The sequence below is a fragment of the Nannospalax galili genome, unplaced genomic scaffold (assembly GCF_000622305.1).
Source record: "Nannospalax galili isolate Female #2095 unplaced genomic scaffold, S.galili_v1.0 scaffold115, whole genome shotgun sequence".
Taxonomy (NCBI): domain Eukaryota; kingdom Metazoa; phylum Chordata; class Mammalia; order Rodentia; family Spalacidae; genus Nannospalax; species Nannospalax galili.
Window position 1 is genome coordinate 7,803,368 of NW_008340588.1, and position 23,448 is coordinate 7,826,815.

The 23,448-nt window shown below is 38.5% G+C and overlaps 1 protein-coding gene and 1 long non-coding RNA gene across 2 annotated transcripts; both read left to right on the top strand.

The window, feature by feature from the left end:
- The first annotated feature begins 856 nt into the window (after nucleotides 1-856).
- On the top strand, nucleotides 857-2,509 carry LOC115070766. The gene is made up of 3 exons (XR_003849899.1): nucleotides 857-930; nucleotides 1,652-1,789; nucleotides 2,440-2,509. It is a non-coding gene; the product is annotated as an uncharacterized LOC115070766 (long non-coding RNA).
- A 1,029-nt stretch (nucleotides 2,510-3,538) lies between these two features.
- On the top strand, nucleotides 3,539-22,762 carry Slc40a1 (solute carrier family 40 member 1). Its single transcript, XM_008835636.3, has 8 exons — nucleotides 3,539-3,924; nucleotides 4,350-4,417; nucleotides 7,945-8,104; nucleotides 10,212-10,327; nucleotides 11,727-11,853; nucleotides 17,425-17,670; nucleotides 18,312-18,962; nucleotides 21,164-22,762. Exons 1-8 carry the CDS (start codon nucleotides 3,882-3,884, stop codon nucleotides 21,475-21,477), a joined length of 1,725 nt encoding a protein of 574 aa, XP_008833858.1. The 5' UTR covers nucleotides 3,539-3,881; the 3' UTR covers nucleotides 21,478-22,762.
- Nucleotides 22,763-23,448: the final 686 nt, after the last annotated feature.

Below are 23,448 nucleotides of genomic sequence, written 5' to 3' on the forward strand. Positions count from 1 at the left end.
TTATGTGTATGAGTGCATTGCCTGCATGTATGCGAGTGCACCCATGTTGTGCAGTGCCGCAGAGGTCAGAAAAGGGCTTCAGATTCCCCTTGGAACTGAAGTTAAGGACGGTTCATAGCTGTCATGTGGGTGCTGGGAATCGAACCTGGGTCCTCTGCGAGAGCAGTCAGTGCTCTTAACTGCTGAGCCATCTCTCCAGCCTCCTCTTTTTTTCAATTAAAAAAATTTTTTTTCATCAGTCCTTGGAACTGAAGTTAAGGACGGTTCATAGCTGTCATGTGGGTGCTGGGAATCGAACCTGGGTCCTCTGCGAGAGCAGTCAGTGCTCTTAACTGCTGAGCCATCTCTCCAGCCTCCTCTTTTTTTCAATTAAAAAAATTTTTTTTCATCAGTGTATTGCCTGCATGTATGTAAGTGCACCCGTGTCACACAATGCCCTCGGAGGTCAGAAGAGGGCATTGGATCCCTGGGAACTGGAGTTACAGAGCACTGTTAGTCACCATGCAGGTGCTGGTAACTGAACTCAGGTCTTCTGCAAGAGCAGCCAGTGCTCTTAACTGTGGAGCCAATCTCTCCAGCCCCTTATCTTTTCTTTAGTTGTCTGTGACTTAAAGAACCTGAACTTGAATTTCTCAAGGATCCACTCTGTTTTAAGGTTACAGAAACGTCAAACAGTTCTTGAAATTTGCCTGTAGCATTGAGAAAGGCAGTTAACAGAAATGTGGCCTTCTAGCTCCTAAGGCTTAAGGCTTCACATCCAATAGGAGCTCTGTCCTGTATCTGAGCTTTTCCTGTAATATCTAGTGATAGCCCTATTATGTTTTTGTTTTATTTTGTTCTTCAGAGCCAAGGGGTAGTGACCATTCTTTATTCTGCCTTTGTCCTGGAGAGCACATCAGATAGAGCAGAGGAAAGTGAGGATCCTGGCTGGTAAGTAAAAACACAACTTGAAAACAAAATAATAGAAACTCTATTTCCCCACCATATACATCTGTTAACTACTTTTAATCACAGTATATTTTATTCTGGGTGGAATATTTGATAACTTGCTTAGCCTACTGGCAAACTAAAATGTGTTGAAAAAGGCTCTGTGGTAATACATGCCTATAATTCTAGCACTAGAGAGGCCGAGGCAGGAGGATTGTGAGTTCAAAGCCAATGTAGACAGTATAGACTCTGTCTCATGAATAAATGTTGAAATTGAAAGATGTTTTTGAGGCATACTTTTTAAAAAACTGACTTAAGACATGCATGACTTTCTTAATCATGATTAAATTGACAGGAAAGTTGTACATTTTGTGTTCTCAGAAAAATAAAAATTCATTTTGAACAAAATCTTAATTTTCCTACTGGTCAAACATTTTCTTGGCAGGAGGAAATGCCAACAGTGTCTTGTGATTTAAGCAGTGCTCTGTAATCTAGAACATCAAGGCCAGGACATTTCTGTGATTGCAATTTACATGCATTTTGAGTATTTTGATTTCATTTTCATTTTAGCTCCTTTCCATCCCATGAGTTCTAGCTAATACATTTTGACTATTCTCCTTAAAATAGGATTCAGATTCCACTGGTGCAGCTTAAACACATGGCTGTTTTTGGTGTTCTTGCTCACTTTCTTCTCACAGTGTCTTTCCCCTTTGTTTCATTCTAGCTCCCCCTGTTCTTGATGTGCTCCTGGTTTGGGCTTCTGGGGACCATTGCTGACAATGGAGAGCACAGAATCCATTTCACATTTTGAAGTACACATTAACTCAGCTACTGTTTCCACAGATACTTCTCAGTGTCGATAGTAAGTAATCTTTTTCTTTTCTCTTTAAATTTTATTACTTTCTTTGAAGTGGTAGTGGTGAGAACAGGCTCAGGGTCTCTGGCAGCTGTACACCAGTTGTCTACCAGCTTCCAGGAGGCTTTGACTTTCTGGCTTCAGCTACAGTGTTAGCCAAGGTTGAAAAGAAGACCTGGTGGCAGCTTTGCTTTTGTTCTTTGCCCTAGGTGAGGTTCAGACCCCCTCCCCCATCTCCACATCCACCTTGTAATCTTTTTCTTAACTGACTGAAGCTAGCTTCCTTTAAGCCACCTGGAGGTTGGGGATAGCTCAACAATGACCTTTAAGGCACACAATACTTGATGTAAAGAACATGGCAAGGTATCAGAATCTTTTGTGCTTTGCTTGAGGATCTAGCAACAAAACCCATCTCTAATACTGTCATCATTTACCAGAGCCTACTTCCCAAGTCTCTCATGTTAAGTATACTTTAGGTTCACCTCTCAAGGACATTTGGATACTCATCCTCATTCTGTAACTTCAGCAGACATATCCAAACCTCTGAAAGAGAAGAAAAAATCGAAAACTATTGTGTGAAAGGAAAAGGGAGGGCTTGCAAAGGACAAAAGTAGTTAGCAGCAGTAAACTGTGAATCCCCTATCTCTGCTCTCCAGACCATATCCCAACGAATCCAGCTGCACCCCGCCCGCAAAGACCTTTGGGGCTTCTGATCGAGAGTCCAGATACAAGGCCTGCGCTCAAGACTGGCTCCCTTCATTACTAGGTGTCAGTCTGGCGGTGCGCAAGGTGTGCAAGCTGGTTGGAGTTTCAATGTTTAAGATCACTCCAGAAGTTTTGTCGAGATTGACAAAGGTAAGGTAAGCAATCCGCTGGCAAAAGGAGCCTTAGGGAGGAAACTGAGGTCACGGAGGCTTACACCTGGTGTGCTTTAGTCACCTGTCCTTCCAGGAGGCCACCAATGGTTTTATCTGGGGCCAGACCCGGGGACCCAAGTCGAAAACCGGTGCTCCAGGTAACTGGAGCAGGTGGAGGAGGAGCAGTAGCCAAGGAGGTCCCTGTGGCAGGAGATGAAAGGGAGGGAGGACGGTGAAAGGCTGCTGCCTCTTTGCTGTGCCAGCAGGACAGATGGCAGCCCGAGGTCTGGGCTGGGACGGTGGCTGGACCTCACCTCTCCAGGCCGGCGTTTACCCACTGGGCTGCACTCTGATCTTTGAGCCCCTTCCTGCCCTTTGATTCTGCTGCTTTGTGGGAAGCCCCTTTTTGCAGTCCTGGGAAGGAAAACATTCCCCGCCACAGGCGGGCCGAGAAGGCCAGGAAGGAGGCCTCTGTGAGGGCTTGTATTTATTTAGCTACCTATATTTAAAAATTGGGCTTTCATAAGCTCCCTTTACCCAGCCAGCTCGGGCTGAGCTTTGCCTAGGGACTCTTGGCAATCAGGTGGCCGAGAGAAGCAAGTCCCTTTAGCACCTGCTTTGTGCAAATCGTATCCACTGTGTCCCCGCCGCGTCCACGCACAGTCCCCTTTCCACAGCCCCGGCCACCCGATCTCTTCTCGGGCTTCTGGCGGCGGTGGCCTAGCCAAGGTCTCCGGGGCCGCAGGGCCTTCGGCCGACCTACATCGCCAGGCGGGGGACTCCTCCGGCGGAGGGCGGCGCGGTGGCCGGAGCTAGCCCTGCGCGGGGAACGCGGCTGTCGTTGGCGGGAGGGGCGGCCTGGTGCACGCGAGCTCCGCCCCCAGCTCCGTATAAGTGGCAGCTCGGCCCGCGGCGGTGGCGGCGGCGGTGGCGGTGAGAGCAGGCTCAGGATCTCCTGTGGCCTTTGTAGCCTCCCACCCGCTTCCATAAGGCCTTGACTTTCCAACTTCAGCTACAGTGTTAGCTAAGTTTGGAAAGAAGACAAAAAGAAGACCCCGGTGGCAGCTTTGCTTTTGATCTTTGCCCTAGTTGTCCTTTGGGGTCTTTTTGCACTAGGCTCTTGTGCTTTTAGCGTTGCGATCTCCAGTTCCTCGCACTCAGGTGAAGAAGCCCCCCGCGCCCCCGCAAGAGCAGCGGCAGCAGCCGGCAGCAGAACAAGCAGGGGGACAGCGCCCGGTGTCATGCCCAAGGCAAGAGAGCAGAGCCGCCAGGAAGGATGCTGTGGTGAGTTGTGCTGATTAGGTGGATGCCTCTGGTGAAGGTACAGGTGGGACATGGGAGACGAACCTTCTTTGTTCTGATGGAGGTTAAAGAAAAAAGGAAATTAAAAGTTTGATTTAAAGAGCTTGCACACTGGTTGTAAGGTTGGAGTAGGCTGGGTAGCGTGGAATTCCTTGCGTTAAAAAAACAAAAACCACCAAAGTTAAGAATGTTGAAACAAGGATTTCTTCACTATGTATGAAGTTAGGTGGTTATTGACCAACGGGCTTTGCTGACTTTTAAGTATACTGCATCAGTTTTTACTGTGACTTGATTTTTAAAAAAATCATATTTTAACAAAAGCAGATGGGTAAGCATTCTAACCTGAGCTCATTCGAGTGCCTGACCATGTTTGTTTTTTAAATCTTCCTCCCTGTGTGCCTTTGCAGGATCCTTAGTGAACTACCTGACCTCTGCAAAATTCCTTCTTTACCTTGGCCACTCTCTCTCCACATGGGTAAGTGAGAATGTGCACAAATTCTTACAGTATAGTTGCACAACTCCTTGTTTACTTTCATTCGAGCCAAGCGTATTGAGTCAACTTCTAGTTTTGTTATGCAGTTAAGGAAATAAATCATTCTAAGACACACAGTTTAATGGAAAATATATTTGCTTCAAAGATATTTCCCATGAATGTTAGTATTACTTAATTATGAGTCTAATACCTTATATAGATTGACAACTATTCAAAGATAAGACTAACAAGGATGGGAAAACTTGCATATTTGTAAGTTGTATATTGTGTTACTGAGCTTGGTAAATTATGATATCTGCTACTAAAACTGGAGAGGTATTTCATTTACCTTCTATTTGTTCACATTTTAAGAAACTTCCATGGTTTTTTTTTTTTTGTTAAATGTTCCTGGGTGCAGTATTATGAACATATAGAGGCAGGTAAAGCGACCAATAGTAGCATGTTAAGCTAATAGTATTTTAAGGTAGGTTATTGGTTCTCTAAGAAATAAGAGTTTACAGATGAGTTCACAGATGACTTTTTAGAAGAGCAAGGTCATATCTTTCCAAACGCTTATACAGGATGACTCTGCAAATACATGTAAACAAAGTCAAATTGGTGTGAATTTGTTTTAGCTGATGAGTATAAGAAGAAACCCAATGAAAAACCCTATATAAAACTAAACCAGTAGTTTGTTCTTCTGAGTTAATTTGGTGGTGTTAGGCATTAAAATGACTGACTGATGTCATGGAAGTGCTCATGTGCTCATGTTAGGTGTCCCTCTCCTAGAGAACCAAGGTACATTATTTCCAAATAGTGATTAACATTAAGGTTCCTGAGACTTTTGGTTGATAGATTGGGGTTGAGAATTGCTGAAAACATAAGAGCCATCCTTGTTCCAGGGAGACTTTTTTTTTGTGTTGAAGAGGAATTTTGTCAAGGATTTTTAAAGAAAGTTCTATACAAAAGGTGAAAGATGCTTGCTTTTACTTTATAGTAAGTGAGCAAATGGACAAGTTCTTGAGAGAAAGTTGAGTGAAAAATAACAACTAACACCATGTAAGGTTTAGTGGAATTTTACTTCTTTCTGCAAAGGAGTACAAGAGAGGAATACTCTAGGTAATTCCAACTTTGTGCTTTGTCTATTGTGTGGCATTGTCCGATGCTATTACTATGAGAGCGTGTGCTTATGTATACATATATGCTTATTTCTTGATCTACTTGCCAATACTAATACTGCCAAGTCATGATTTCTTAGATGTTGCATGAAGGGCATCAAGGCAGAAACTTTTCTCAGGTTAGGGTTGTGTGGACTTTTATTTTCTGATTTCATGTCTGTCTGTCAGTGGGTTTAACACATTTCATGCTATTATTGGAATACAAAATAGTGTCAGAAGTGGATGCTTTTGTTAAAGAGTTTATAATATAACCTAGCATGGGCTTAAAAAAATAACAAAAATAGCAATGTAAGGCAATGAAAAAGAGGAGCCAGTTGCTTGTGTTTATGTCAGTCAGTGTCCTGTGGACTGTCTCCATTTAACCAGGGATGGGGGTGGTCTGCATTTTTTCAAAGACTTTTCTGCAATCCTCACTTCTCTGTGCATAGATGCCTCTGCCATTTCCTCTACTCCTCTTTAACCCCACCCCAAGTTATTTTTCTTCATAAGCACCTGACCTATGCTAGATTTATCTTTGGCCTCTGTGCACTGGAATGCAAGCTGCATGAAAACATAGACTGTGTATTCCATGTGCTGCTGAAGCTCTGGAGCCCACAGTAGCGTAGGGTACGCGGCAGAAACCACTCTATAGGTGTTTATTAAGTGGATTAATGACTGTGGTTACTTATCCTCAGATCCAGCGTGGGTAGATAGGCATGTAAACAAATATCAAAGTGTATGAGAGCATGTGGAGGGTAGCAGATAATGGATGCATGGAAGGAATGGGTGGGACTTAGTCAATATTTACTTAGATGTTACCCAGTTCTTGAGCTTTTTGTAAGCATAGAATTTATCACTTCTCAAAATTTAAGCCCTTAGGAAATTGAGTTAACTAGAGCAATTTCCACTTTAGTCCCCAAGCTCTAAATCTCCTGTTAATTTTGAATTCTGATTGAAAAGTCCTATTCACAATCCTTTGAACCAGTCTCTCTACCTCTGCTCTGTTGCTGTTTGGGCAGAACATTCATTCTTGTGGACTATCTTGTACATTATATAGATGCCAATAGTATTCTGTCCTCAATCTCCCTGCAGATGTGGTAACCCAGATAACTGCAGACATTAACAGATGATTCTTGGAGAATAAAATCATCTCTAATTGAGAACAACATGATTTTCATAGCCTACATGGAACTTACTGCAAATGATAGCATGAATCAGTTTAAATTTTGAATATTTAAGATTGTGATCTTGGCTTATTAAAAATTTAATGTCATTTGACTTACCGAGATAATAATTTTCTTTCATTTATCATGAGGATTTTGACAGACTTTTGGAAGATCTAGGAGTTGAAGTTCTTCCACACAGGGTCAAATCTGGAAGAAACTCAGCTTGGGAATTTAGTGAAGGTTATGAAAGAATGCTAACCCCAAATGTCAAGTGTAGAGCTTAAAATCTCACAATAATGTCTATTCTAGATGCCTTGTATATTAACCTGTAGGACTTATATAAAAGTATGTTAAATTCATACCACATTTTTAAGAAACAAATTTCAAAATTCCTTATATACTCTGGAGCTGTGTGAAGAAATAGCTTTTTCCTCTTTCATAATTTATCTGTATTAAAATGTTAATAAACATTTAAAGTATTTTATTTATTATTTTTATGTATATGAATGTAATGCCTGTATGTATGTAGGTGCATCTGTGTGTCAGAAGAAGGCATCAGATCCCCAGGAACTGGAGTTATGGATGGTTGTTAGCTGCCATGTGGGTGCTGGTCCTCTGGGTCCTCTGCAAGAGCCGTCAGTGATTTTTAACTGCTGAGCCATCTCTCCTGCCCTTGCTTATACATTTATTTCAACATCTTTGATCATGTGGTACCAGAAGTTGCCCTTATTGACTTTACCTCCCTGATTGTTCTGCTGTTTTATGACTTTGAAATTTACTTGTCATATAGCATGTAGTTTAAAATGAGAGGAAAGACACTTTTGAGACCTCATAGTGCATTCTTATGATTTCATAAATTGAGAAGCTGTTTTTTTCTTGACATTTAATGTCTACTAATGTTTATAAATGGTACTGTAATTTGATTCCGGTGCAGTAGCAAACTATGCATCTCAAACCAAGGTAGGTAAGACACATTCCCGAGGGAGACTATGAAGAAATGGGTTTTGGTTAGGTTTGGAAACTTCATTTTTTTCTAGAATAATATGTTTCATTAATGTAATTTTGAGTTTACTTAGTAATCAGTCTTGAATGTTTTCCATTGTGCTGGAATCAAGTTTGAACAGAACAGTATTTAATCCATAGAGTAATTAGTGACTTTGAAACTAGAAACAAAGTATTTCAATACAACATCTTTTTCTTGTTTAAGGGAGATCGAATGTGGCATTTTGCAGTGTCTGTGTTTCTGGTGGAACTCTATGGAAATAGCCTCCTCTTGACTGCAGTCTACGGGCTGGTGGTGGCTGGCTCTGTCTTGGTCCTGGGAGCCATCATTGGTGATTGGGTGGACAAGAATGCCAGACTTAAAGGTGAATACTGCGATATAACAAAACCCTTGAGTTCACAGAACCAGTCTGCATTTCCTCTGTAACAGAGAACATCACACTAAGAGAGAAATCACTATTACTAACCTGGTGAATGCTTATACAACTCAATTGAGGGATAGGGTTTTGGTGGCCACCCCTCTGGATAAAGAATTCTGAGGCTTCTGCAAAAGTTGGGATGTCAGGACATTGACCTAATAGATTTTTCTTTCTTTTTTGCAGTTAGTAAGTTTCAAAAGTTAATGATTGATGCTACAGCCAGTTTTCTGGGAATCATGTTAAACATTAAAAGTTTGCTTAGCTCTGTCTTCTTTTCTAACTATGAATTTCACTAGAGTCCCTCTAGTGCAATGTTCCTAGGTATAGCTTGAACATCTGTCCCCCGGGTTACTGTGTGGCATATAAATTGTGTATAAAGGAACTGAAAACTAAATATTGATTCAAGAGAGAATAGTTAAGTCTAAATCACAGAGAGCTGAATTATCATTTTTTAGAGAAAAAAATGAGTATATGTTGCCATTTATTTATTGTATTCTGTTTTACACATAAGAGTTAGAAAATGATGGAGCAATTCAGTTGTTCAGAACATCTAAGAGTGTGGATAATCATTTGGAGCTCACTTAATGCAAAGAGCTGGCCATGCCTGTCTTAAACATTGGAAAAACATTGAAGTATGGTTGGTTTCAGTTCAGGATGATTGCTTCTAGATCAAGAGCCAAATTTGTTTTGTCTTGAGTCTTTGATAATGATTATCAGGTTATAGGACTTGATGCTACTAGTAAAATGATACATTTGAAGGTTTTTCTGTTTTGAGAATAAGTAGATCAGAGCACATGTAGAAAGGGATTCTGTATTGTAGAAAAAACCGGAGGATCCTTTAACTATGTATAATTGTTGAGAAATGCAGTCATGTGTTCGGAAAGTGTTGAGTGAGATGCTGAAGAGTATGGTGAGGAAGGAGTCTCCCGTGTATGCTGTATAATCAGCTCACAAATCACTCTTCATGAAGACTCTTTCCTGTTGTTTGTAGAGTGAATTCACTGTTTCTTCTCTGTGCTCTTTGAGACTTTGCTGGTGCCTCTGTTGTTGTACTTATACAGTTATAGTAATTTGTTCACATATCTTTTCTTCTGGTCTGTGAGCTTGAACAAGCTTCTAAGAACCCCATTCCATTTATATTTAATCCTTTGCTCTGAATGCATGCATGGGAAAGATGAATGAATGAATGAGTCATATGTTAGATTTTATTTCAGACTGCTTTCAGAGGGGAATTTTTTTTGTCTTGAGTCTTTGGTACGACCTTCTAAGCCGGGATTAACTTTATTGTCCTGGATAACAAGAGCTGTAATTATACATTACACAATTCAGACTGCTTTAATAAATATTTGAGTACTATTATGATTCCATGAAGGAAGGAAGGTGGATGTTATGATCCTCACCTTCTAGAGGATTAAATACCTATCTAGTGACCAACGGAGTAAAGTCCTTACCTTTCCCTAGCACTTTATCTGTGTGAATGAATGCCTCCCTAAGAGAACTGGCTTTTTTTTGTGATGGAAGGTGTGGCTTAGAACTTCATAGTAATGGCAAATAATATACTATGTCAAAAGAAATTTGCTATTTATTGATTCTTGACAAATTTTTGTGTATTTTCCCTGTTTGTTCATACTACTTTATTAGATCAAGTCTGCCATGTAAGAGGTTACAAGCATTCCACAACTTCCTCCTTAACCTCCTTTCTACTAAGTGTTCTTGTTTTAGCTTAAGCAACAAAGGGGTGACACATGGATCCTATCTATTTAATAGTTCTGTTTATGACAGTAAACTTTCAAGTGAATAAACTAAATGAAAATGTAGTTATCCTGAAAGACTTCAACAAATAGAGAAATCATTGTGAGTACTGCATTTTGTTTGCAGATTTTACTGATCTGTGTACTGGGAATTTATGAGGCAGAATTTACTGTTGGAAGGTTTTCTTTTTTCTTGTAGTAGTTATGCATATGCATCCATGTAGTAGAACAATCGTATGCATGAAGGCTGCCCGGCCAAGACATGCTGGTGCAGTGAACACTTTGTTTCTTCCTCTGTACAGTGGCCCAGGCTTCACTGGTGGTGCAGAATGTCTCAGTCATCCTCTGTGGAATCATCCTGATGATGGTTTTCTTACACAAAAACGAGCTTCTGACCATGTACCATGGATGGGTCCTTGTGAGTTCTCTATAAGATTCTTTTGTTGGTTTGCTTATTTTTGGGGCCCTGAAGATTAACCCAGGACTTTGTATGTGCTAAGCATGTATTCTACCACTCAACTGTACCCTGAGTCCTCTCTAGGATTCTGGATGGCAGAAAATGAAATATCTAATAGTAGTTAAGGTGAAAACCCCTCCCTTCTTTTTATTTTTTTATTTTTATTTTTATTTTTTGAGACGGGGTCTCCCTTTGGCCCCAGCTGGCCTGGAACTCTCTGTGTAGACCAGGCTGGCCTTGATTTCACAGAGATCCGAGTGCCTCTGACTTCTGAGTGCAGGATTAAAGGTATGTGCCACCATGTCTGGCTAAGGCGAAGACCCTTTAAAGTCTAGGAGTGTACCTTTTGTGTTTTTTTCTACTGCAACCTTTTAATATTGGTTTCTGTGTCAACTGTAATATCCCTTGTAGTTTTGTTCATAGCAATAACTCAGTATTTTTTAATTTAAAGTTTGAATTATTGGTTTTAGTAGCATTTCTAAGAGTTTACTAAATTACTCAATTGTTGTTTTCAGCTTTATTCTACTTTATAAGTTGTTCACCTATATAAGAAATGTTTCCACATGTATATATGAATCAGTCATAATTATGTTCCTCTAACCATTGTGTTTGTCTTTAAGATATCAGCCGTAAAAGTTTTTCATAGTATGGTTTCCTGATAGTTTTATGGAAAAGAGGAAAGGGAGGAGTGCTGTGGGAAACAATGACTTTGGTGAAATTTTTATGTTTATCATAAATGAATGACAATTTTTATTGGTTATATTCATTTCACATAGTGATAGGCTTCAAAAAGACATTTTTATTCAAGTATATTATATACTTGACTGTATTCAGACCCTATACCCTCTTAACCTTGCCTTCATCCCCCTCCCCATATCTTTTGAATCTTCTTGTATTTATTGGAATTGATATTGTACAGTTACAAAGCCAGATAGGACATTAATAACCTTCAAGTCTGTTTGTTTATTTTGTTGATGACAGTACTAAGAAAAAATAAAGTTGACCAACCACCTATTATCATTCAACTATAAAGTGTCAGAAATCTGACAGATCTTTTTGAGTCTCCTTTGTTGTCTTTTTAGTGGACATATTTGTGGCATAAATTTTGAAAGCCATCATTGCATTACTATTTTCTGTTAATGATCACATAAATTATTATTCATTATACATACTACAGATAAATAAGACTAGGGCAATGACATGCCCTTTAGTTTGACCACTAGTAGAATACAATATGATTTCTTTGAATTAGATTACAATAAAAAATTTTTATTATTGTTAGTTAAGATTATTTTAAGTTACCTTGTCTAGTGAGATAGTGAACTGACACGCTAACTCAAGTTTTCCTCTGATTCCTTAGACTGCCTGCTATATCTTGATCATCACTATTGCAAACATTGCAAATTTGGCCAGTACTGCTACTGCAATCACAATCCAAAGGGACTGGATTGTTGTTGTGGCAGGAGAAGACAGAAGCAGATTAGCAGGTAATCTGATTTACCTTTTTAATTAAATGAATAAATTAGGATCCACTGTAAGTTGGCGGTAATAAATGAAGCTAGTGGAAGCCTTTTTATTGCTGCTGTGCTGGGTATGTTTAAGAGCAGTAAATTGAAAGCATAGGGTTTTTTTTTCTCCTTTACCTGTCAGTGTTAGTGCAATAATTTATCTAATGGTTATGAAGTTAATTTTAGGATAGTTAACTATTCTATTATTGTCTGCAAACCTAGCAAATAAAAGAGCATTTCATGTGAACTTTTCTTTCTTTTCTTTTTAAATTATGTGATTTCTGAGTTTCACTTGTGATAGTGACAATTGAACATTTTAGCTTTTGTAGTATGGACATTATTACTTGTACTTTAAGGATCATACTTTGGACGCTAGTCTCTACACCAAATGGAAACAAGACAATTGTAGGAGAGTTTCTAGAAGTCAGTTCCTCCTACTTTAGAATGATAATTCATGATTTTCACATTATATAGGATGTAATGATAATTACATTACATCTAATTTAGAATGATAATTCATTATTTCATTATATTATATAGGATGTAAGATAATTGCTATTAAAATATTTTGTAGAGAACAGAATGATTCCTTTAATTGGAAATACAAGTGGCTAAAAAGTAACTAAAAAGTGGTTACAAGGTAGCATGTCCTATTACATTAGTACTCTAGTGCTCAAAATACCCTTGCTTACTTGCTATTCTCTTTCCCCCCATATATGGCACACAGGCCATGAATTGGATTGATAATTACACAGGGTAAAGGAGGAAGGGTACACAGAGCTACTCAGTAGATCAGCTGAAGTGACTCTGCTGGTCATTAAGATAATAGCTATCACAGATGGGTTGCCCAACAATCCTGACAGACAAGAAAACCATTTTTGATGACTTAAGTGGCTTTTTAACTCTAGGACAGAGAAGGAAAGATTATGTGCTGGGGTGAGCAAGCAGCTTTGCTTGACTAGACCTTGTGGTTAACAAAAGAGAGAAGAGAGAAAGGAAATGATGCTTGAAAAGGAACAAAGTCTGTGAAAGATCTAGAACAGCATATCCAACCTGCCTGCATTTGACCCTGTATAGCTGTAAATTCAACCAAACACATTTGTAGTTGACAGTGTCATGCTCTAATGTTGGAAGGTTGGACACCCCGATCTAGAATCATCACTTCTTGGTAGCAGTATTACAGTCTAGAGAACTGCTACCATGATTTTAGAAGGTGACATGTACACAGGGTGAGTGTAGTGTACATGACTCTGCTCCACAGGAAATTCTTCTTGACATCTCTTTCAGTGTTTTTGCCATATTGATTGAGAAGATAAGGCTTCATCCTTTTATTTTTTTTGGTTTACTTTTTTCAGCTTACCATTTTAAACATGTAACATATATCCATGTTTTAAAATTCAGAGTATACAAAAAGATTTATTTTGAAAAAAGATCACAAATATATATTCTTGACATATATTTGAAGGAAAACTTTGGCTTAAATCATTTTCTTGCATTTATCTGAATCTATTAATTGTACTCATTTTGACCCTGTAAAGTCTGTTAGATTAAAAAGGTTATTTTCTCTGTAAAATAGCTTTGTTAAAGGGAAGACTACTCAGAGTCTTTAAGTGGTCCTAATATGTATGCAGAAACAGCATAAGTTTGTAGAATCCATGAAATGACGTCTTAGAACAGCCAGAAGTATGACTGGTCATTGCTCAGCTGTCCCTCTTTTTATTGTGAATTATCGTACAGTAGAAGAATCTATGCCAATCAGCTCGTTTCTGATCCTTGTGTCTGTTCTCAAGTTTAATAAGGGAAGAGAGATGTCCACTGAGCTCTTATCTGCTCCAAGTTAAGTTTTAGTAAGAGCTGCTCTTTCCACCCAGCCTGAAGTTCAGGTTAGTAGATTAGTGAAAGAAAATTTCCTGAAGTTTTAACCTCAGCACTTGTGTTAATTAAAAACCTTGTTTCAAAACTGAACACAGAAACTTCTTTAAAGGGTCAACAGTGTCCAACCACAGAACTGGGGTATCATTTCTGCTATAAGCAGAGTTTGAAAAAAAAATAGAGGGAAAGGACATAAATAAGAATAAAAGAAAAAGAGAGAAAAAAGATAAAAAGTAGAATCTCTGGGGGACTCCAGCTGCTGCCTTGGGTTCCTGTGAGGCTGTTTCTCTGCACATAGACAAACCTATGCCTGTCTGGAATAATTTTGTGTTAATATTGGCTGATTCTGAGGATGCTGTGAAAACTGTTAGAAAACCAGGTAGGAGAGCCAGTCATGGTAGCGTACTTCCTTAATCCCAGCACTGGGGAGGCAGGGGCAGCTAAATCTCTCTAGATGGAGGCCAGCCTGTTGTTCCAGGTAGAATTCTCTCTCTCTCTCTGTGTGTGTGTGTGTGTGTGTGTGTGTGTGTTTAAGGTGAGTCAAAATAAGATTATGAATTGCTCTAATTCATTTATCCCAGCACTCTTGATTTCAGAGAGTTTTAAAATTGAGAGTTATATCACTGAGGATAATAACAGGAGAAAACAGATTAGAAAGCTCTGGAAGAGGCATTGTTTTTCACATATACACTCTTAACTACTAACTAATCTATGAAGTAAGTTAGGGACTGCAGATACTTGGTTCAGTATTTTATTGACATTCTCTTGTGTTATCTAGTCTTTCTAACCTGTTTTGAGTTAATTTCCTTTCCCCACACTTTTCAATCCCTCAATTGTTTTATTTTATTTTCCTGTTTCCTTGTGGGTTGGTCTTTATTAATATCTTATCGAGATTTTCTTAGCAATTATTCTAAAGAAAAATTTGATGGTTTGCTTCAATCAACAAGTATGTCACATAAATTTCATGTTTAAACTCTGTTGATTGAAAATTGTTCGATTTCACATTTTAACTAGAGGAATCTACTAGTCCAATTTGCACAACAAATCCATTTTGAAAAACTATTTTTCTATGTAGTGTAATATACCCATTAGATAAAAGAAATTATTTCATGCTGTGTCCTGTACCATAGTTGTAGCCAAAACAATTAAATCAGAGCCAGTTAAACACACATTTCAGTGTTGAGAATAAATATAAATTTACAAAGGCCATATGTTTGCACATTCAGAAGACTGATTCTATTCTAGGCTGTTACTAGTAAGATGATTAGTTCTTTGAAAAATTAGTCACTCTGCTTCAGAAACTAAGAGCTGTTTTCTGACACTACATTTCTTTTGACACAGAACATTATTAACTTCCTAAATATCACATAAAAGATAGAAATTGGTGTTTGGGGGAAGCTTTGTTCTCTGTTCTCATTGAGTTCTCACTCAGGTAGTGAAAGAGTAACAAACAATTTCAATAAAAAAAAATTTTTTGTTGTCATGGTACTTTAAGATCCTGCTGCTAGTTCATCACAAACGAGATATTTGTGGATTCAAATTACTGAGTTACTTGGATCAGTTCCATGTTGGTATAACTCATTGGAAACTTACTAGTGGGGCAGAGAGAAATTAATGGGGCCTCTGTGAAAATGGTCACCGGCTGATCAATGAAAGCTGCCTTTGCCTTCAAGTGAAAGGTGAAGTATGTCAAAGTTCTCCTGTTATCATATAAGTATTATATACTCATAGGACTAATCAGAAAGTAATCTAAGACTAAAAAGAAGTAGCCAAGAATACAGGCAATTTTCCACGAATGTACTTGTTAGTCACATATTGATTTTCCCTTGGTAACCTAAATGACTGTTGAAGACTTAACTCATTAATTTTCATTCTGTCCTGTTAGATAGGGCATGACAAAGTAGATCATTTTCTTAAATTCCTTGCCCTCATTAATCTTTGACACAACTGTGCATTCCCAGAGACCAACTCTAGCAGACTTGTCATCACCACTAAATCTTCCCCTTTCAAAATCTCAGTCTTTGGAATCATGTCTTAACTCCCTCTTTCTGTCTTTCTAGCAACCTCCTCTACTACCCAGCCCCAACAATCCTTCAGTGTGCTTGGCATTTAAAAGGATCCATTGCTTTTTCACCATTTATGACCTTTTTCTTGTCTCTCTCTCTCTTCCTCTGTTAAATTCCAAGATAGGCCATGATGATATGCTCACCTCCAGGAAATGCCCTCAGCTTTCTTGGCTCCTTCTGCTTTTGTGCTCACCTATTTAAATCCTACTCCATGTGACTGGAGAAAAACACATGACCTAGCTCAGTGTTCTCATTTAAAGCTCATGAACATGACTTCAAGTTGGTCTTTTCAGGCTGTGAGGCGATGAGACTTCTCTCTGGTCTCTGCATTCTCCCACCTTTGTAGAGGAATGTTTGCATTTTCTCCTGTGTCCTACCACATACAGGCCTGCCTCCACCTTCCTCACTTTGGCTGCTGACCTTGCTTTGCATTTTACTGCTACAGTTGAAGGAATAAGAAGACTGTTCTTCTAGAGTCTCTCTCATCCAGCCTGTACCTGAAGCTATGCATATGGCCCCACTCTTGTTGCTATTGATTAGTTATTTGTGCTTCTAGCTAAACTCTGGTCTATGTACAGAGTAGATCTATACTCCTTCCCTTCCCTTCTATTGTATTCACTGAACATATGGATATGTTCTGATTTTGTTCTTCTTAAAAAATCCTGTGTTTACCATGTTTCTGCCTTTTCTGTCTCTCTTCTTTTTCCCTCTTTTCAATAAAACGTATCAAAACAAGACATGTATTTTAAATTCCTTTCCTTGGTCAGGCTTTGCTTTCCACGAGGCTAGGAGACAGCACTCACATTGTGTTCCAAGGGATGTAACTCACTGAAAAGATGGTGTCTCTTGGAGTTGGCACCAAGGCCTGAAACCAACTTTAATCAAGCATTTTCCCCTCCTGCTTTGCCCTATATCAGGTCTCTGTGTTTTTCATGTGACTAGTCAAATGGTTCTTCCTACTGCTCATCTTTCTTGATCTGTTACCAGTACTTGGCACAGTACTGGTAGAGTCATTCTTCGGTCTTCTTTTGTCTCACACTCTAAACCTAATCTATTAGCAAGTCATCCTGATTTTACCTTTAAAGTAAGCACAGTATTTGTTTCTCTACATTTTACATGTCATATGCTAATTTCTAGTTTTTATGTTTGTTTATATACACATATATATAAACATGCATATATTATATACATAGTTGCTTGTTGATTTATTGACTTTTCCTTTGGTAATGTATTTCATGGAAATAGGGCAAGATATTACTTGATTTCTTTTTTCTTTCTATCTTTCCTTTTTCTTTTTTGTTTTTTTTGTTTTTTTTGAGACAGGTTTCACTATATATCTCTGACTAGCCTGGAACTCACTATGTAGACCAGGTTAGCCTTGACTCACAGAGATCTGCCTGCCCCTGCCTCTTAAGTACAAGGAAAAAGAAGTATGCTTCCACACCAGGCTACTTATTTTCTTTATAGCAAATGGTTTACTCAGAGTGCTTTTAGAAATTGTCCTTTCAGGAATCTATACTCTTGGTTTTTTAGCTTATATTATGTAAATGAACAGTTTTTCTTTGAAAAGTTTGAACTCTTACTTACCTGCCTCTTCCACATACTGCTGTAGACATGAATGCTACTATTCGAAGGATTGACCAGTTAACCAACATCTTGGCTCCCATGGCTGTTGGCCAGATTATGACATTTGGCTCCCCAGTCATTGGCTGTGGGTTCATTTCGGGATGGAATTTGGTGTCCATGTGTGTGGAGTACTTCTTGCTCTGGAAAGTTTACCAGAAAACTCCTGCATTGGCTGTGAAAGCTGCTCTTAAAGTAGAGGAAGCAGAACTTAAGCAGCTGAATTTACCTAAAGGTAAGTGATGACAGTGACTGGTCATCTGTTCTGGTGTTTAGACCTTAAACACTGGTGAAGATCAAATTTGATTTTAGATTTATGTCAGACTGTATTTCCCATGAAGGGCTGAGTGAGTCCAAATATTACCTTGATAGCTACAGTAAAACCCAGACTTTTGAGCCTCTGCAAAGGATTCTGGATTGAACCTACAGAGTTAGAATTAGATCCCTGGTTCTTCTTCTTTTTTTCTATGTGAGTACAAGGCACAGAGGAGCAATTAGTTGAGGAATGGTTGGGAAACTGAGTCATAGAAATGGGAAAACAGTGGGATGAAAAAGAGAAGAGAATTTCCTAGTGTTTCTGAAGGGATTTGTGTGACCATTTATGGGACAATGGTAGGACTGAGGGTAGAGACAAGGTGTTTCCCAGGGGAAGCAGAAGTTGGTCTTCAGGTAAATGTAATCTTAATGGGATTCTAGAAAACAGGACAAAATGGTACTTAGAAATTATTTCACAGCTGAAATTCTTAAAATTTTAGTCAAAGAAAACACATACTAGCCAAGGGGACCCATAGGGAGGGAAGGTATAAGAAAACCAAGAGTAATTGACTTCTTCTCCCTGTGTTCTCCCCCTAAAATGATAATGTCTTTTATTTATAGATACTGAGCCAAAACCACTAGAGGGAACTCATCTAATGGGTGAGAAAGACTCCAACATCCATGAGCTTGAACGTGAGCAAGAGCCCACATGTGCCTCCCAGATAGCTGAGCCCTTCCGCACCTTCCGAGATGGATGGGTCTCCTACTACAACCAGCCTGTGTTTCTAGCTGGGATGGGCCTTGCTTTCCTCTATATGACTGTGCTAGGCTTTGACTGCATCACCACAGGGTACGCCTACACTCAGGGGCTGAGTGGTTCCATCCTCAGTATTTTGATGGGAGCCTCAGCTATAACTGGAATAATGGGAACCGTGGCTTTTACTTGGCTACGTCGAAAGTGCGGCCTTGTACGGACTGGCCTGTTCTCAGGACTGGCACAGCTTTCCTGTTTGATCTTGTGTGTGATCTCTGTGTTCATGCCTGGAAGCCCTTTGGACCTGTCCGTTTCTCCATTTGAAGATACACGTTCTAGGTTTATGCAGGGAGAGCCAGTGTCCCCAACTACCAAAATACCTGAAACCATCTTTACAACCGAGATGCATATGTCAAACGGGTCCAATACAGTAAATACTGTTGAAGAAATGAGCACCAAATCTGTGCCCATAATCTCAGTCAGCCTGCTGTTTGCAGGCGTCATTGCTGCTAGAATCGGTAAGAGCTCTTTCTGTATATTTAAAAAAAACTACTTTTAAGCATTTAAAAAATATTTTACTTATTTTCATTTTATGTGTATGAGTGTATTGCCTGCATGTATGTAAGTACACCCATGTCATGCAATATGCGGAGGTCAGAAGAGAGCATTGGATTCCCCCTGGAACTTGTGTTAGGGACAGTTGTTTGCCACCATGTGGGTACTGGGAATCAAACCCTGCCTTCAGCAAGAGCAGTCAGTGCTCTTAACCACTGAGCCATCTTTTAAACTTTTTAAAAAGTTTCTTTATTATGTGTGTATATGTATGCCACATGTGTGTGGGTCCCCCATGGTACAGAAGAGGTGCCAGATGCCCTGGAGCTGGAGTTACAGGCAGTTGTGAGCTGCCTCAACCAACCAAACTCAGGTCCTCTGGAAGATTGGCAAGTGCTCTTAACCACTGAGCCATCTCTCCAGCCCCTATATATTAAAAAATTAAAAGGATTATTTTGAGAAGTCAATACAGAGAATTTAATAATAAATTATCTGAAATATTTCATGGATGTTAATTCATGGGTGTTAATTTCATGGATGTTTAGGCAAAATCCAGTTGTTTACATAGAATCTAGTCTTTAAATATGAAATTTTTATTTTATATTAAAATTATACTTCTAGGTATGTTTATAAACTATTTAGAATTTCTTTTTCTAAATTGTGTGTGTGTTGGGGATTGATTGAATCCAGTACCTTATGCATGTTAAGTGAGTACTCTAATTCTGAATAACAATCCCAGCCTTTTAAATGAATGTCTTTTGCATTTGTCTGTGTGTATGTGTGTGCATATAAGTGCATAAGTGTGTATATGTGTATGTGTGTATATGTGTGTATGTATGTTACTGGGGAATCAAACCAGAGCCTTCTACAGGTGAGGCAGTGCTTTACCACTGAACTTCATCATCATCCCTGAAGTAATTTAATTTAATTATATAAAAAATAGCTATAGGGGCTGGTAAGATGGCTCAGCGGTTAAGAACCCTGGTTGTTCTTGCAGAAGACCGGGGTTCGAATCCCAGCACCCACATGGCAGCTAACAACTGTCTGTAACTCCAGTCCCAGGGGATCCAACAGCCCCTTCTGACCTCTGTAGGCATTGCGTGACATGGGTGCACTTACCTACATGCAGGCAATAAAAACATACACATAAAATAAAATAAAAAAAAATAGCTATAGTTTTACTGCTGTCTAGTAATGTGTAGCCTTTATATTGGAATAACTTTACCTCAAACTATAGTTTAAAAACTGTTTCTATGGAATAGCACAAAATATTTTTTAAAGACTGGCTATGAAACATTCTTCAAAAGTCATCTCTAGCTGATGTGTACTTACTACATACTCTGCCACAAAAATGGATTTTATAGCTCTGGAAGGAAACATAATGTGAAGACATCTTTCAAAGCAAAATTTAAGTAATCATTAATAGAGTGCTGATAAATAATCTTTGAAGGCATTCATTCTCAAAATGAGACTGTATTTATCTTGTGATACAAAGAAATTCATTAATCTATCAGAGACATTAATATTCAAGCAAGACAGCTTTATTGTCAGGACTGTACCACTCAAGCAGTAATACAACAATGGTGTAAAGTTTCTGTATTCTAGCCATGGCAGTGCGTTAGATCATTTCAAACTTTCAAAAAGCTAGTATTCATAGACTCTGTGTTCCTGAGACTAGCATTTCTTTCTTTTTTTCTTTCTTTTTTTTTTTTTTTGGTCTTTTTGAGACAAGATTTCCCTGTAGCCCCTGCTGGCCTGGAACTCACTGCGTAGACCAGGCTGGCCTCCATCTCTGCCTCTGCCTTTGCCTCCTGAGTGCTGGGATTAAGAGCATGTACCACCACATACCACCGCACTTGGCTAGCGTTTTGCTTGTGTGGTGTGAATAATCACAGGAAAATGGAACTGAGAAGCTTGCAAGTTGAATTTATTTTGTCTTGTGGTTGCCAAATCATTCCTTGAAGCCATGAATAATCCAGTGTGTACTAATGAAAAGAAATCATGTAAGGCAAAGTATGGTAAATACTTTTTATATAAGGATAATTTAAAGGTTATAGAACTAAAATGCATATTTTGCATATGTTATGTATTAAATAATCAGAAATGTATGACTATAAATTAAATTATAAATTAAATTTTAATCTTTAAAATATCTTTTATCATATAGGTCTTTGGTCCTTTGATTTAACTGTGACACAATTGCTGCAAGAAAATGTAATTGAATCTGAAAGAGGCATTATCAACGGTGTACAGAACTCCATGAACTATCTTCTTGATCTTCTCCACTTCATCATGGTTATCCTGGCCCCGAATCCTGAAGCTTTTGGTTTGCTTGTATTGATTTCAGTCTCCTTTGTGGCAATGGGCCATCTTATGTATTTCCGATTTGCCCAGAAAACTCTGGGCAACCAACTCTTTGTTTGTGGTTCTGATGAAAAAGAAGTTGCAGATGAAAATCAGCCAAACACATCTGTTGTGTAAAATAGTATAGCTGCTGCTGCCCTGTTACTAGGTTGTGGAGAGCACGCATGCTTGTTCTGTACTTAACAATTCCAGTAGTTGCCTGGGTATTTCTCTGCTTTTACCACAGCTGTGCCTTGAGGGCTAAGAGCACTAAGTGAACCTAAGTCAGCAAGAATGGACTGGTTATTTCCCCTTACTTTTAGACATGGAAAAAAGAAAAAGGGAAAGAAAAAGTTGTTTTAAGCATGGAGAGACTATAATGGTAAAATGAAGTTCCCTTATTCTGATGAGTAGATAAAATTTTACAGAAAAGAGTGGTTAATCGTGTGAGTTAAGTTATTCTTTGGCAGATATTTATTATTTCTTCTACAATTCAGATAAATCATTTTGCCCTAAAACTGGCCAATTTCCTTTTTTTTGTATCAGTGACTTTTTTCTCAGTTACATTATAAAAACAAATAATTTTTCTCCATGTAGAAGATTATAGTTTGATAACCAGTATTATCCTTATTGATCCTATTGATCTTAAGGAATTTGAAGAAGATGGAGAATGAAATATGTATGTCTAATTCTCCAATAAGGTTCATGGTTTGACCTTAGGGAGTACTTTTGCATTTTTGTTATCAGGGCAAAATACTATATGAAGCATATGTAGCTCTTCATAAAATGACCATCATCAGTAGAAGCAAAGCTGTAGATTTATAGTGCAGTGAATGTCTAAGGACGTTATATCATTAGTTTGAAGCTAAGAGCTACACACAAGGGGGAGGTCCTCATCTAACTGAAGTTGCTAACACCATTGATAGCTACCCTAGTGGATGGGAGAGAGATGCCCCTCAGCCTGGCAAGTTACATGTAGAAAGGAAGCCCACACTTGGAAAGTATTGGAAAGGTTTTGTATTGGAAAGGTTTTGTTTTAGAAATCATTTGATTTGCTCAGATAGAACATTTGTATTTTCACTGACTTAGGCCTAGATGTTAGTTATCTCTACATTATTCTGGAGCAAGAATATTCATAAAAGTTTCCCTTTCAAATATCTCAGAAAAGAATAAAAGAGAAAACATTTGTATATATTTTTAAAAAAACTGTTTCACAAGTTATTTTGTAACATGCCAGTACCAACATGGTACATTGCCTTAACTTTTTATGCACTTTTATGGAGACTGCAATACGTTGCTATGAGCACTTTCTTTATTCTTGAGTTTTAATCTTTTTTCTTCATCTTTCTACAGTATGACATGATTTGCTATGTTGTAAAATCTTTGTAAAATATTTCTATATAAAATGTTTTAAAAATCTTAATTTTTCTTTACTGAGTCATTTTCTCCAATTATTTTTAAAATTCATTTTCTTTTTAAGTTAGCACACAAGGTATTAGACATGGCATTATAAAATAGATTGTGTTCTAGTAGAGTGTCCTCCCTCATCGTCCTTACTTCCGCGCCCTGGTCTCCCCTTGTAGCACCCCTTCAGGTCCCTTTTCTGTTTTCACGTCAAATATCCTTTTGTTCTCCTCCTGTCCTTCCTCATTACTCATTTCTACCCTCTCAGTCTTTTTTCTAGATTTTTAGGCTTTATGCACATTTAGACTCGTGTGTGTGTGTGTGTGTGTGTGTGTGTGTGTGTGTGTGCATACGCATGTGGGTGCATGTTATAGGCTAGCATCTATGCATGAGTGAGAACATGGCAGTTTTATGTTTCTGAGTTTGGGTCACCTTGCATAATATTATGCTTCCCAGGTCCGTCATTTATTCTGCAAATTTCAAATTCTATTTTTTCTTCTTTACATCTGAATAAAATTCAGTTGTGTGTATGTACCACATTTTCATCATTAATTTTCTGTTGATGGGCACCTAGGCTGGTTCCATTTCCTTGCTATTGTGAATGCAGCAGTAATAAACATAGGTGTACAAGTATCTCTGTGGTGGGATATAAAGTCCTTTAGGTACACACCCAAAAGTGATATAGCTGAGTTATATGATAGTTCT

What these genes read in the sequence shown, in the direction of transcription:
- Slc40a1 (XM_008835636.3), top strand. Translation starts at nt 3,882, where the DNA reads ATGCCCAAGGCAAGAGAGCAGAGCCGCCAGGAAGGATGCTGTG. An exon ending in TGTACCATGGATGGGTCCTT is followed by an intron (nt 10,328 to 11,726) that starts GTGAGTTCTCTA and finishes CTGATTCCTTAG; the next exon opens with ACTGCCTGCTATATCTTGAT. An exon ending in CGTCATTGCTGCTAGAATCG is followed by an intron (nt 18,963 to 21,163) that starts GTAAGAGCTCTT and finishes TTTATCATATAG; the next exon opens with GTCTTTGGTCCTTTGATTTA.